This window comes from Neofelis nebulosa, chromosome X, assembly GCF_028018385.1.
Source record: "Neofelis nebulosa isolate mNeoNeb1 chromosome X, mNeoNeb1.pri, whole genome shotgun sequence".
NCBI lineage: Eukaryota > Metazoa > Chordata > Mammalia > Carnivora > Felidae > Neofelis > Neofelis nebulosa.
The window spans coordinates 48,474,340-48,490,608 of NC_080800.1; the positions used below are offsets into that span (position 1 = coordinate 48,474,340).

Consider the following 16,269-nt stretch of genomic DNA (forward strand, 5'->3'; position numbering starts at 1 on the left):
GGTGTCCGACTTCGGCTCAGGTCATGATCTCGCAGTCCGTGAGTTCGAGCCCCGCGTCAGGCTCTGTGCTGACAACTCAGAGCCTGGAGCCTGTTTCAGATTCTGTGTCTCCCTCTCTCTCTGACCCTCCCCCATTCATGCTCTGTCTCTCTCTGTCTCAAAAATAAATAAATGTAAAAAAAATAAAAAAAAATTAAAAAAAAATAAAATAAAAGATAAGAACCATATGATCCTGTCAATCAATGCAGAAAAAGCATTTGACAAAATTCAGCATCGTTTCTTAATAAAAACCCTTGAGAAAGTTGGGATAGAAGGAACATACAAACATCATAAAAGCCATTTATGAAAAGCCCACAGCTAATATCATCCTCAATGTGGTAAATGAGAGCTTTCTCTCTGAGATCAGGAACACGAAAGGGATGTCCACTCTCACCACTGTTGTTTAACCTAGTGTTGGAAGTTCTAGCATCAGCAATCAGACAACAAAAGGAAATCAAAGGCATCAAAATTGGCAAAGATGAAATCAAGCTTTCACTTTTTGCAGATGACATGATATTATACATAGAAAACCCAATAGACTCCACCAAAAGTCTGCTAGAACTGATACATGAATTCACCAAAGTCGCAGGATACAAAATCAACGTACAGAAATCAGTTGCATTCTTATACACTAATAATGAAGCAACAGGAAGACAAATAAAGAAACTGATCTCATTCACAATTGCACCAAGAAGCACAAAATACCTAGCAATAAACCTAACCAAAGATGCAAAAGATCTGTATGTTGAAAACTAGAGAAAGCTTATGAAGGAAATTGAAGAAGATATAAAGAAAAGGAAAAACATTCCATGCTCATGGATTGGAAGAATAAATATTGTTAAAATGTCAATACTACCCAAAGCTATGTACACATTCAATGCAATCCCAATCAAAATTGCACCAGCATTCTTCTCGAAGCTAGAACAAGCAATCCTAAAATTTGTATGGAACTACAAAAGGCCCCGAATAGCCAAAGTAATTTTGAGGACCAAAGCAGGAGGCATCACAATACCAGACTTTAGCCTCTACTACAAAGCTGTTATCATCAAGACAGCATGGTATTGGCACAAAAACAGACACATAGACCAATGGAATAGAATAGAAACCCCAGAACTAGACCCACAAACGTATGGCCAACTAATCTTTGACAAAGCAGGAAAGAGTATCCAATGGAAAAAAGAGTCTCTTTAATATATGGTGCTGGGAGAACTGGGCAGCCACATGTAGAAGGATGAAACTGACCAATTTCTTACACTATTCACAAAAATAAACTCAAAATGGATAAAGGACCTGAATGTGAGACAGGAAACCATCAAAACCCTAGAGGAGAAAGTAGGAAAAAAACCTTTCTGACCTCAGCCACAGCAATTTCTTACTTGATACATCCCCAAAGGCAAGGGAATTAAAAGCAAAAATGAACTATTGGGACCTCATGAAGATAAAAAGCTTCTGCACAGCAAAAGAAACAATCCACAAAACTAAAAGGCAACCAATGGAATGGGAAAAGATATTTGCTAATGACATATCGGACAAAGGGCTAGTATCCAAAATCTATAAAGAACTCACCAAACTCCACACCCGAAAAACAAATAACCCAGTGAAGAAATGGGAAGAAAACATGAATAGACACTTCTCTAAAGAAGACATCCGGATGGCCAACAGGCACATGAAAAGATGCTCAACGTTGCTCCTCATCAGGGAAATATAAATCAAAACCACACTCAGATACCACCTCACGCCAGTCAGAGTGGCTAAAATGAATGAATCAGGAGACTATAGATGCTGGAGAGGATGTGGAGAAACGGGAACCCTCTTGCACTGTTGGTGGGAATGCAAACTGGTGCAGCCGCTCTGGAAAACAGTGTGGAAGTTCCTCAAAAAAGTAAAAATAGATCTACCCTATGACCCAGTAATAGCACTGCTAGGAATTTACCCAAGGGATACAGGAGTGCTGATGCATAGGGGCACTTGTACCCCAATGTTTATAGCAGCACTCTCAACAATAGCCAAATTATGGAAAGAGCCTAAATGTCCATCAACTGACAAATGGATAAACAAATTGTGGTTTATATACACAATGGAATACTACGTGGCAATGAGAAAGAATGAACTATGGCCTTTTGTAGCAACGTGGATGGAACTGGAGAGTGTTATGCTAAGTGAAATAAGTCATACAGAGAAAGACAGATACCATATGTTTTCACTCTTATGTGGATCCTGAGAAACTTAACAGAAGACAATGGGGAAGAAAGGAAAAAAAAAGAGATTAGAGAGGGAGAGAGCCAAAGCATAAGAGACTCTTAAAAACTGAGAACAAACTGAGGGTTGATGGGGAGTGGGAGGGAGGGGAGGGTGGGTGATGGGTATTGAGGAAGGCACCTGTTGGGATGAGCACTGGGTGTTGTATGGAAACCAATTTGACAATAAATTTCACATTTAAAAAAAAACATAGAATGTTAAAAGGGAAAATGACTTTAGAAGCCTAATCCAAACTACTTGTTTTATAATGCGCAAATGAAGCCCAGACAAAGTACAGTGATTTCCAATTTATAACCAGCTGAATCAGGCCTGGAACACTTTAAGCATAGACAAGTATGCTCTCTGTTGTCAATATACCATACAGACTTTCAACAAGCATCAGAAAACTAGAATCTCATTTAATTTTTTTTACCAATATTTTTGTTTGTTAATGATAAACAAATGGCAGAAACAAGAATGCAAATGGTATGTGAGCCTCATCAATTCTGGAGCATAAGGTGTCCCAATAAATGAAACAAACCAATTACAGATATCTGTGTCAGCAACAAGGTTCCTAATATCAACATCACACTATGTCTTTAAATTATTTAGTACTATTGTACACATTTGCTAAATCATTTTCATAGGAAAAATTCATGAAGTACTAATTCCTGTGATTTACAAGCCAAAACTTACAGAGTGGGTTTAAAATGAATTTTAGGAAATAGAAGTGTGAAATTTAGGCACAATAACATGTTCAGGGATTTTATTAAATAAGTATATGAAAATTTCTTGTACATTTGCTATAGTACTTTAATCATGAAAAATATGGAAATGGCAGAAGATAATGCAAGAAGCCTCCATATTAACACTTTCAAAGTAATTTTCTTTATTATATTTGAAACTTATAACAGTCCTATGATATAGGATCAGCAAGTATCATCCTATTTTTTGGATGAGAAGAATGGGATCCAGAAGTTGAGGCTATATGCTGGGGCTAGAAATCAGGTATCCTGACAGGGCAGTGTGCCTTCCATTGCACCATGCAACCCATAGAATACACTGATAAATGAATGGGGAAATTGCTTAGTAAGGAAGAACATGATAATCTCAATGATTTCTTATACATAATCTGTGATTCTCTATGAACTCTGCACTACTGAAAGCTTAAATTCAAGGAGATTAAATATTAAATGAAAACATATTAATGAAAACTGCTTAAGAAGAGTTTAATGAATCGGGCCATATTTACATATACAAAAGAGTTTTAAAAAATTATGTATACTAAATTTGGGGCAACCATGAGGTACCAAAATGACATGCCAATTTTCTGGAATTACCTCATTTTCTAAGACTTAAAACCCAAAGACAACAAGTCAGCCTATAATAAAGATATTTTTCCCTGTTATCCCTCTGCACATTCATTTGATTCTCTGTCAATTCCAGTGATGGAATAAATAGCACAACAATACTGGGGAAGACTTTGGAGCTGAAGCCTTTTTAGATTGTCTTCTTACCCTGGAAAAATGGAAGCAGATAGGAGTAAAATGGAGAAGATTGCCAGAAACATATATACATTAGTGCCAGCATTTTTGCCCTCCCAGCTTCTCTTAAGGAGTATTTTTGTGCCCTTCTGTTTCTGATAAAAATTTGTTGCATAGAGCTAAGTTTGAATGTCATTCATTGAAGAACATTTCTGTACTAAGGGAAAGCCCAATGTCAGGATTCTTGTGTACAACTCTTATCTTGAACACTCAATTAGTGGCACTAATTGAGTGCACTAGTGGCACAACAGCCAACAAGGAAAAAATGATTAACAAACCAAACAGGCATTTATTTATTTATTTTAAATGTTTATTCATTTTTGAGAGAGAGAGAGAGAGAGAGAGAGAGAGAGAGAGAGAGAGAGAGAGAAATGTGAGCAGGGGAGGGGCAGAGAGAGAGGGAGACACAGAACCCGAAGCAGGCTCCAGGGTCTGAGCTGTCAGCACAGAGCCCAATGCGGAGCTCTAACCCACGAACCATGAGATCATGACCTGAGCCAAAACTGGACACTTAACTGACTGACCCATCCAGGCGCCCCCAAACAGGTTTTTAAATGATATAGGAAGTAAGGGCAAGATTCCTAAATAGGGAACATAAAGATATACACACACATACATTCCAAAAATTATCAAGAATAAAAAAATGTTATTTGAATGTTATCCAGTGCCTAACTATGCTTTACACACAAAAGGACATTTATTGATTTCATTTCAGAGTATCATATCATACTATAAAAGACCACATTAATTTTTAAAATATTTATTCTTGAGAGAGAGAAGAGAAGAGAAGAGAAGAGAAGAGAAGAGAAGAGAAGAGAGTGTGAGTGGGGGAGGGGAAGAGAGAGAGGGAGACAGAATCTGAAACAGGCTCCAGGCTCTGAGCTACTAGCACAGAGCCCAATGCGGGGCTCAGATTCATGAACCGTGAGATCACGACCTAAGCTGAAGTTGGACGCTTAACCAACTGAGCCACCCAGGTGTCCCTAAAAGACCATTGAATTTAAATTTCACAAACTAGAAAATACCTACATGAAAAGAAGTTCTGTACAAATAAATGTTTTAGCATTTATTAAAAAATATTAACATTACTTATTAACATTACTTAATAACTTCAAAGCTGATCTTTAATATTCATTTCCTACTGATGTAATGAATAAAACCAGAGTATGGTCCTTGGTGCTCTTGTTTTGTATTTTCCCAAGGTAATGCTTCCATTCACATAGTTTTAGTGATCACCCAACTGTAAATGTTTCCATCTCTTATCTCAAACCTTGACCCCTCTTCAATCCAATTTAAAAAGTAACTCCCAAATGTGCTTTTCCAAATGGATGTCAAGTTATTCAATTCAATACACCTAGAATCAAACCTATCATGGCCTTGGCATAACAGTTCATGTAAATTTCTGTGAAAGGTATTACATTTTCTCTGAACCACTCAGACTCAGAACCTTTGGATCTCCCCCTAAACATATATATATCCAGTTTATCACCACATCATGGTAATTCATCCTATACAAGATCTTTTGTCTATTTTCACTTCCACAGTTCTCTAAGCTCTTAATCACCTCATACATGGAATGCTATTACAGTGATCTAAATGGACTTGCTCCCTAGCTCTGGCCAATACACTCTTCACATTGCCACCAGATTAGTATCAGTTAAATGCTGTTTTCAGCATTTCACTCCTCTTCTCAAAAAACCCAGCCCCTCCCACTTTAATGGCTTCTTAATACTAACAACAGTGGGTATTTAACTTGTTTAGGTGATGAAATTTTTGGTAGTAGTCATGGTTGTCTCTGCAGAACAAATATATTATGTTTTTCATTATCCTTAAACAAATATAACATCTCATTTATTAAGCTTAAATATATAATTATGTGTTACATCAGATATATGCTATCAAAGTGTAGCACAGACAAGGTATGGCAGTTGCCAAAAGTTGTTTTTTTAAAGTATGTAAGAAAACCTTCTAATGTAAACCCTCCATTTCAACCCAACTGTTATATTCTCTTTCTTGCAAATAAACCTTGCATTTTATCACTTGCATGTCTTTATATCATGCAATTCTACCTATAGACAATTCTCTTCCCACTACACTTGACCAATTTTAATCTTGTCCATTTATCCTTCAAGACCAACTCAAATACTATATCCCACATGTAGTAGTCTCAGACCACTATTACCCTCTATGATCTTCCATTGCCTCTCCTCAACCCACTGCGGACACGCTTTCTAGTATTGGCAGGCAATGTAGAATAACAGTGAAGAACCAAGGTTTTGGGGTCAAACAGATTTGGATTCCCTCTATTATGAACTGAGGTTTTAGGAAAGTTGTTTAATCTTACGAACTTTTCTTCTTGCCTATAAGAGACAGACATTAATTTCTACCTACCTTACAGGTGTTTTGAGGATTGAGATTGTATAATGCAATTATGTTTCAGGGTTCCCAAGACTACTCACAGATTCAGTGATTCAGTCGAAGGTCTCACAGGACTCAGCATATAGTTGTATTCACAGCTAAGTTTATTATAGTGAAAAGATGCATGATAGAATCAACAAGGGAAAAGACACAGGAATGTAGAGAAATTACTGCACAGACTTCCTTATGCTCTCTTCCTATTATAAGGGGGCACACTTGAGCATGCTTTTTTTTTCTCTTAGCAATGAAAAATACAGCATGCCAAAGACATGAGAACTGAAATAACAGACAACTGCCAAAGACTGAGACGGACCACTGTGAGACCCACATGTGTGCCACAGAGGCAATGCAACTGAACTGACATTGGAACAAGAGACCACAAAAGATAGGCTAGAACTCAAGGAAAAAAATAACTGGGTCAATCACTTCGTATAAAAAAAAAAATCTACATTCTAGATAGGATATTTAAAAGACACCAGAGTCTCATAACAGAATACTCAAAATGTCCAAAATAAAATCAAACATGATTTGGCATACACAGAACCAGGACAATTCCAACTCACATGGGAAAAGATAATCAACAGATACTATTCAGGATGATACAGATGTTGGAATTATCTAACAAAGGCTTTTAATTTTTTTCTATTTGTTTATTTTGGGAAGAGACAGAGAGCAAGCAGAGAGAGAGAGAGAGAAAGAGAGAGAGAAAGAGAGAGAGAGAGAGAGAGAGAGAGAGAGGAGGAGGGGGACAGAGAATCCTAAAGCAGGCTCTGTGCTGACAGCAGTGAGCAAACCCAATGCGAGGCTTGAACTCACAAACCATGAGATCAGGTCCTGAACAGAAGTTGGATGCTCAACAGACTGAGCCACCCAGGCGCCCCTCTAACAGACTTTTTAAAGCTGCAATGATAAAAATGCTCAAATAGCTCAAATCACAAAAACTGTTGAAACTAAGCAAAGTAGAAAGCCTCAGTAAAGAAATAGGTAAAGAAGAGAACATACAGGAAATTTTAGAACCAAAAAATAAAATAACCAAAAAACAAAAACTCTCCTTGGATGGCAATAGCAAAAGGGAGATGACAGAAGACATTTCAATTTTGAGAGAGAAATAAGATTGAAAAACAAGCATGAACAGAAACTAAGGGACCTATGGGACAATAGCAAAACATCAAAAATTTATGTCATCAGAGTCCCAGAAGCAAAGTGAAAAAAAGAGGTGATAAGAAAAAAGATATTTGAAGACATATAAACTGAAATTTGCTAATTTTGGCAAAAGACATAAACCTACAACATATTCAAGAAGGTCGGTGAACCCCAAACAGGATAAAACACAAAGAAACTCCTGTCTAAACACATTATAATTGCTAAAACTGAAACTGAAAAAGTGCTGAAAAATAAGAAGGGAAAAATTCTTAAAGCAACCAGAGCAACACAATGCATTTCATACAGGAAAACAATGATCCAAATATCTATAGATTTCTCATCATAAATCATGGAAGCCAAAAGTAAGTGGCACAGAATTTTTTAAATGCTAAAAGACAGAACTGTCAACTCAGAATTCTATATGCAATAAAAATATCCTTCAGGAATTAAGGTGAAAAAAGACATTCTCAGATAAAAAAAAATTAACAGTATTAGTCACCAGCAGACCTGTTCTAACTAAAGGAAATTCTTCGAACAGAGGGAGATTATAGTAGTGGGAAACATGAAAGAGTAGGAATGAAGGAAGACCAACAAAATGGTAGATAAGAGAGTAAGTACATTCTTCTTTAGAATTCTGAAACTCAAGCAAAACTGAATTATAACACTGTGTGATGGAGTTTACCATATATTAGATGTAGTACATAAGACAATTATAAAGAAGGAAGAGACCTTTATGGATATAAGGTTTCTACATTCCTTTGGACAAATCCACAATTACAGTTGGAGTCTCTTACACTCTTCTCTCAGTAAACAATAGAAGTAGTGGACAGCAAATGAGCAAGGATACAGAATAACTGAACAATACCTAATTCAAACATCTAGATCTGATATTTAGAGAACACTCTACTCAAAAACAGGGCTATACATTATTTTCAATTGCACATAAAACATTCACCAAAATAGACCATATCCTGGGTCATAAAACCAACCTTAAGAAATTAAGAGGAATCAAAATGATTGGAAATATATTTTCTGGTCATAATGAAAGTAAAGTACAAATGAGTAACAAAGGGATAACAATAAAATCTCAAAACACTTGGAAACTAAACATCATATTACCAAAATAAACTATGGAACAAAAAGGAACTCTCAAGGCAAATCAAAAAAATTTGGAACTGAAAAAAATAACCCAAAATACAACATCGAAACCTAGGGAATGCTAGAGAACAAAGAGTAAACCTCACTGTGTGCAAATTATTAAAAAATCATTTAGGAGGTCAGGGGATTGCAGAATGTGACAAAAGACTCTAATCATTACAATGTATAAAGGAACATACCATAATGGAGTAGAGAAATAAGTGCTGACCTACATAACTTTGGAAATGAGTGACACCTACAATGTCAAAGGCAAACGAAACTGCACACCAGCACTATATTGTAGTTGATACATGTGTTTCCCACTGGGGTGTAAGTTCACAATTCTGAAACCATGATACCTTATACTGGAATTAAAGAATTAAGTAAATGGATGGAGGACGGTGGGAGCCAGGTTTCTCACTTTTGGAGTGGGAGGTTACAGACAAACAAGGAGAGAAGGCTATAATGATCCATGTGGTAATGGATTAAACTTAGAGATAGCAATATGAATGCATGTTTACCTTACTATGGATACATATGTTTACATATGGAAATATTCATAGATATGGATATGTCAGTTAGTATGCATACATGTATTTCCTTATCTGTCAGCAAAGAAAACTTGAAAGCAATGATACCCCAGTAGCAATTATAATGCATACCAGGCACCCAGATCTTGGTTTCTAGTCTATTCTCCAATAAAAGGAATTACAATTCCTTTTGGAAATGGTGGCTTTTAAGACTGGCGCAGGAAATATACAAAATTAGCCTCTTCTGGTGCCAGTAAACAAAGAAGCCTTCAAAAACAAAATTCTACAAAATAACTGACTAGTACTCCTCAAAACTTTCAGAGTCATCAAAAACAAGGAAGTTCTGAGAACCTGTTAGAACCAAGAAAAGCCCAAAGGGGCATGAACATTAAATATAACATAATAACCTGGATGGGATCTTGGGACAGAAGAAAGATAAGGTAAAAACTAAGGAGATCAGAGTAAAATATGGACTATAGTTAATGATAATGTATCAAGATTGGTTTATTAGTTGTGACAAGTGTACCATACTAATGTAAGATGTTAGTAATTGGGGAAACTGGGTGTGGGGTACTCTCAGTACTATCTTAGGAAACTATTCTCTGTACTATCTTAATAAGTTTTCTGTAAATCTAAAACTTCCCCCCACCAATAAAGCTTAATTTTAAAAAATCATAGTAGATGTAGCCAAAGTGGTACTTTTAGGAAAGTTTATAGCATTAAATGCTTGTATTAAAAAAATGAAAGAGGTCTCACACATCAATGATCTTCGCTTCCATTCAAAGAAACTAGAGAAAGGGCAAAATAAAAACAAAGCATGTGTAAAAGGAAGAAAATAATGAAGAGCAGAAATCAATGAAATTTAAAACAGGAAAACAGTAGAAAAAAACAATAAAAGCAAACACCGGATATCTTTGAAAAGATCAATAAAATTGATAAACCTCTGTCAAGACTGACAAAGAAAAAAAAGAGAAGATACAAATTACAAATATCAGAAATAGGTGATGTCACTACAGGTTCCCAAGACATTAAAAAGATAATAAACAATTATAAATGAAACGGCGGACCTACGCCGGCCACCTCCATCTTGTTCTGTGTCCTCCACCTTGACCACGCCTCCTCCCCTTGAGTAACCTCCCCGCTCACCCATTCAAACTTCCCGATCAAAACACGCCCGGCAACCTGCATAACAGGACTCCGACCCTTCCCCAGCCAATTGGCCGAGGCCACGACCCTTCCCCAGCCAATCGGCTGAGGCCACAGCCATTACCTCACCAACTGCCCCTAGACCCCAATAAAACCTTTGTGCTTTTGAAACTCACTCTCTCTCCCCAGTATCTCACCGCTGCGTGGGTGCAGGTAGGGGATTGAGCTTGAGCTAGCTCGAATAAAGGCTCTTTTGCTTTTGTATCGGACTCGGCTCCCTGGTGGTCTTTGGGGATCACAAATTCTGGGCATAACAATAAACACAAAGATTAAACAACTTAGATGAAATGGACCAAACCTCAAAAACCACAAACTACCAAAACTTACTCAACAGGAAATGTATAACCTGAATAAATCTTGTAACTACTATTAAACAATTTGAATTTGTAGTGAAAAAGTTCCCAAAATAGAAATCTCTGAACCCAAGTGGTTTCATTGAAAAATTCTTCCAGACAGTTAAAGAAGAAATAGTACTAATTCAACACAAGCTCTTTCAGATAATAGAAAAAGAGGGAGGAGAAAGACTTCAAAAATGCAGAATAAGGGCCTAGGTGAACTTGCTCTTAAACAATAAAAATATGGGCAAAACAACTCAAGCCATTTCAGAACTCTGACAATTATCCAGAGACACAGAATGAAATAAAAATCATTTATTCAAGACAAACTAATGAGATCTGTGACATTTTAACTTGTGGATTCCCCTCCTGGCTTCCCTCCCAGGTCAGTGTTGGGATACCTAAAGGCCAGCAGCATTGCAGACAATAGAGACCAGACCTCTTTTTGAGTTCCCTTAAAAGTACCATCCCCAGAGCACAGTCATCTGAACTTGCAACAACCCAGAAAAATCTCTATTCTTAGAGTGTGGTAGATATTTGGTTTCACTTAGAGCTCAGGTCAGCCCAGGCAGGCTGGGTCTGGGGAGTGGGGGAGGGTAGGGAGCTACCTCCAGGGCATTACTGAAACAATAGGAAAGCGCTGGCAACAACTCAGATGCAGTGATTCAGCTGGGACAAACAAGAGTCTGGCCTAGAATTAAAAAAAAATTCTAGGGCAATTAGGTGACCATAGGAAACTTTTAAAACCTCTGACATATTCCTGGGAATATAAATGTCTGGCAAGCCAGGAAAGACCTAAGAAAGGAAAAAGTACCAACCACTCAATTCTGGCTGCACTTCAGTTCCTGGACAAGCAGGAAAGAAATTCAAAAGTTGTCTTGTAAAGTAAAGCTAGAAAGTGTGCCTTCTCACAGAGATTCCCTTGGCAAAAATATCCAGATGAGTCATTTAATGAAATCTTCTGGCCAATCATTGGCTCACCACTAAATGTACTGACCCAGGTATGAACCTTAGCATGCCAGGCTTAAAAATAAAAACAAAGTTTTTAAATTCATTTTTATTTATTTTTAAGTTTACTTATTTATTCTGAGAAGAGCACGCGCAAGCAGGGGAGGGGCAGAGAGAGAAGCAGGTAGAAAATCCCAAGCAGGCTCTGAGCAATCAGCGCAGAGTCAGATGTGGGGTCAACCTCACAAACCCCGAGATCATGACCTAAACCGATATCAAGAGTCAGATGCTTAGCCAACTGAGCCACCCAGGCACCCCAACAAAATTAAAAAAATTTTTTTTAATGTTTATTTATTTTTGAGAGAGAGACAGAGTGTGAGTGGGGGAAGGGCAGAGAGAGAGGGAGACAGAATCTGAAGCAGGCTCCAGGCTCTGAGCTGTGAGCACAGAGCCTGATGTGGGGCTTGAACTTGCAAATGTGAGATCGTGACCTCAGTTGGATGCTTAACTGACTGAGGCACCAGGTGCCCCCCAAAACAAATTTTTTTTTAAGTTGCAAAGAACTCAATGGCCTACACTGCAGGGAATATAGAGTAGTGTTGGAAAATCACTAAACAAATAACCAATACCCAGAAAATGCCAGAACAATAATAAACAAAATACAACAGGCCTTGGTGGGGAAGAGGGTGGAAGAATCTGAATCTAGAGCTGTTACAATATATTACCTATAGTGTCCAGTTTTTATCACAAAATTAAGAGACATGCAAAGAAATAGGAACATATGCCACACATACAGACAAAAAAAGTCAACAAAAACATCCTGAAGGGGGCCTAGATTTTGGTCTTAGTAGACAAAGCCTGTATTCAAATTTAAGGAAACTATGCCTAAAAATTTAAAGGAAAGTATGATAACAATGTCTCAAATCAAATAGAGAATATCAATAGAGATAGAAATTATTTCAAAAAACAAATTCTGGAGTTTAAAAGTACAATAAGTGAAATAAAAAATTCACTAGAATGGCTCAACAACAGATATGGGAGGGCAAAATAAAGAATCAGCCAACAAGAAGATCAATTAATGGAGAAATCCACTCTGGAGAAAAGAAGGAAAAAAAGAGTAAAATAAAATAAACAGAACCTTAGTCACCTGTGGAATACTATTGTTGCAGGATTTTTTTTACCTCACTACCTGGAGTTCATTGTCTCGCTGCTTCTTTGAGAAAGAATGAAATATGGCCTTTTGTAGCAACATGGATGGAATTGGAGAGTGTTATGCTAAGTGAAATAAGTCATACAGAGAAAGACAGATACCATATGGTTTTACTCTTATGTGGATCCTGAGAAACTTAACAGAAGACCATGGGGGAAGGGAAGGAAAAAAAAGAGGTTAGAGAGGGAGGGAGCCAGAACATAAGAGACGCTTAAAAACTGAGAACAAACTGAGGGTTGATGGGGAGTGGGAGGGAGGGGAGGGTGGGTGATGGGTATTGAAGAGGGCACCTGTTGGGATGAGCACTGGGTATTGTATGGAAACCAATTTGACAATAAATTTCATATGTAAAAAAAAAAAAAGAAAAGAAATTGGGCTTCCAGGTGTTTGTTTCCCAAATAAAAACATAAAACACACTCACATGCTCTCCAGAATCTATCATCTATCCTCACCATTATTTCATAAAAGAGTACTTAATACCAAAAAGGTAGAAAAGAATCTCAGGATAATGTGCACTTCTTTAGAGCGTATTAGCTTAATAAGAAATAAACTTAATATCATTATATTTCTAATTTTGCTGATCTTTCACCAGTTTTTTAAAACCACTTTCAGGACCGCTTTACCTGTGGCAACTGCGACATTGTCCACATGTGTCCAGGACTGGGGGCGGCTGCGAAGTTTGCTTTTGAAAGATCTTGGTCTACGTGGTGATGATGGTGGCAAAGGAGCCTCTGATGATTGGATTTTGCTATCTTTAATTGCCCGAAGGCGTTCATAGAGCTCTTGCAGCTCCTTATTCTGCTGGGTTTGAAGATTTACCACCTCCTGAATGTGTCTAAATGAAAATAATGCAGAAAGCATTTTAATAGCACTGACACCATACAGATAAGCCAAAAAACTCTATGCAATACAAGTAAAGTTTAACAAGGAATTTAGATTAAGAATGTAAAAATAAAGACTATTCACAGTTTTAGGATGGGATATGCTTTCCTAAGCACAACATTAATCAGACATTAAGAAAAAATTAAACAAACTGGAGTGCCTACGTGGCTCACTTGGTTAAGCGTCTGACTCTTGATTTTGGCTCAGGTCATCTCATGGTTCATGAGATCCAGCCCTGTCTCTGGCTCTGTGCTGATGGGGGTAGGGACTGCTTGGGATTCTCTCTCTCCCTCCCTCTCTGCCATTCCCCTCCTCTCTTGGGTGCTCTCTCTCTCTGTCTTAAAATAAATTTAAAAATCTGTGAAATGATTTTAATAAAATGAAAAAAGTAAACAAATTGACAAGAAAAAATTTCTAAAACTTCAATATAGTGAAAGACAACAAAACAAAATTTAAAGTCACACAGTATTAGTAATATTAACCTTTTCTTTATTATATGTTGCAAATATAAACAAGAAAATGTATTCAACATATAGTAAAAGATTCACAGAATACACAAATAGTTCCTAAAACTCAATAAGAGAAAAAAAAAGAAATGTAATAGGAAAAAGGGGAAAGAATATGAGAAGGTGACTCCAAGGAAGAGGAAATACAAGTAGCCAATTAAACATGAGATGATGTACAACTTCACTTTTAACTGGGAGAATAAAATTATTTTTTAAGAAAAATTTTTAAATTCATCTGATTGGAGTAAAAGAAAAAGGATCAATAATATCCAGTCCAATGTTGGGGCACCTGGGTGGCTCGGTTGAGTGTCCAACTTTGGCTCAGGTAATGATCTCACGGTTCAGGAGTTTGAACCCTGTGTTGGGTTCTGTGCTGACAGCTCGGAGCCTGGATGGAGCCTGCTTTGGATTCTGTGTCTCCCTCTCTCTCTGCCTCTCCCGCACTCATGCTCTGTCTGTCTATCTGTCTCTCTCTGTCTCTCTCTCAAAAATAAATAAACATTCAAAAAAAATGTTGCTAAGAAATGGGAAGACAGATGGGGCACTTGGGTGGCTCAGTTGGTTAAGAAGTGGGAAGACAGGCTCTCATATATTTTTTAAAGTAATCTCTACACCCAACCTTGGGGCTTGAACTCATGATTATGACTGAGCTAGCAAGGCGCCCCACTTTCATATATTTTTGTTTGGTGTATAAAATGATATAGCTACCTTGGACAACAATTTTAGCAGTATCTATCAATTTCATGTGCACATACCTTTTAACCCAGAAATTCTATTTTTGGGTATCTATCCTACAAAAAATACATAAGTATGTAAAAATGTAAGGATGTTTAACTTTGTGTACTTCAACATTATTTTTCTTTTTTTTAACATTTCAAGTTTTTATTTAAATTGTTTACATAAGAAAAACATGGAATAAAACTGAAATGTCCATTAATGAGGGATTAAATAAACTTTGGCTATTCTAATGTATGGAGCAAAGACTATTTGTGCAAACGTGTGTATACACACACACACACACACACACGTGCACAACAATGTTAAGTAAAAAAATTTAGAATGACATATATTACCCCACTTTTATAAAAAGCAAAAAGTATGTATTTGTAAATGCATAGAAAAATTACAGGTCAGGCATACCAAACAGTTCACAGTGGTTGCCTCTGAGAAATGAGATCAGGGCATGAGAAGTATGAGACTGTTTAGTGTGCTTTATTACTGTTGTGATATTATGATTTATATTAACATCTTTATCCCTGTTCCTGGCACCTAATTCTGAAAACTCTTATAATTTCCTAAGCTACAAAGAACAGTGGGAGAATCTTTCGTTTTAATATTTGGTCTGTTTTCCTCAAATAGCTCCAGTTCCTAAAATAGCTCCAGAGTGATAAAGGTGAAAGGAATCTTATTTATCACAAGCCCCTTGGAATCACACCTGAGTTTATATTAATGACCTTACTTTTAAAAAGCCCCTAAGGATGGAGACTGCTTGCCAGGAGAACCAACTCAGTGATTACAGTGGGACTTTCAGCCCCTCCCACTCCACCTCCGGGGAGTGGACAGAAGCTACAGACTGAATTTATTAGTCGCCAGCGGCCAATGATTTAATCAATTGTGCCTACCATAATGAAGCTTTCATAAAAATCCCTGAACTATAGGGTTTGGAGAGTTTCTAGGTTGGTAAACACATGAAGGTGTTAGGAGAGTGTCACTCCCAAGAGGGTATGGAAGCTCCATGCCCCTTCCCCTACACCTTGCCATCTGACTATTCCTCAGTTGTGTCCTTTTATAATAAATTGATAATCTAGTAAGTAAACTAAACTGTTCTCCTGAGTTCTGTAAGCCACTCTAGTAAATTAACTGAACCCAACGAAGGGTTTCTGGGAGCCTTTGATTTATAACAAACAGGTTGGTCAGAAGCATAGGTAACACCGCCTGGACTTATGATTGGCATCTGTGGGACTGAGACCTTAACCTGGGAGATCTGACGGTATCTTTGCAGTTCTCAATCATCAACAATTTTCAGTCATTAAAATGTCACCAATTGTAAATTAGCTATCTGTCAAACACTTTGTTCTATAGAATTTGGGGCACTCAGATTTGTGACAAACGAGAAACAATCCTGAGGTGTCT

General features: G+C 37.2%; 1 protein-coding gene across 5 annotated transcripts in view; it reads right to left on the reverse strand.

Moving 5' to 3' along the window:
* The window catches only part of WNK3 (WNK lysine deficient protein kinase 3), a 165,182-nt gene that overhangs the window by 13,215 nt on the left and 135,698 nt on the right, over positions 1-16,269 (reverse strand). For all 5 annotated transcript variants that reach the window (XM_058712224.1, XM_058712225.1, XM_058712223.1 and 2 more), the window contains exon 21: positions 13,372-13,583. In XM_058712224.1, coding sequence (XP_058568207.1) covers positions 13,372-13,583 — 212 coding nt within the window. The remainder of the gene's footprint in view (positions 1-13,371; positions 13,584-16,269) is intronic.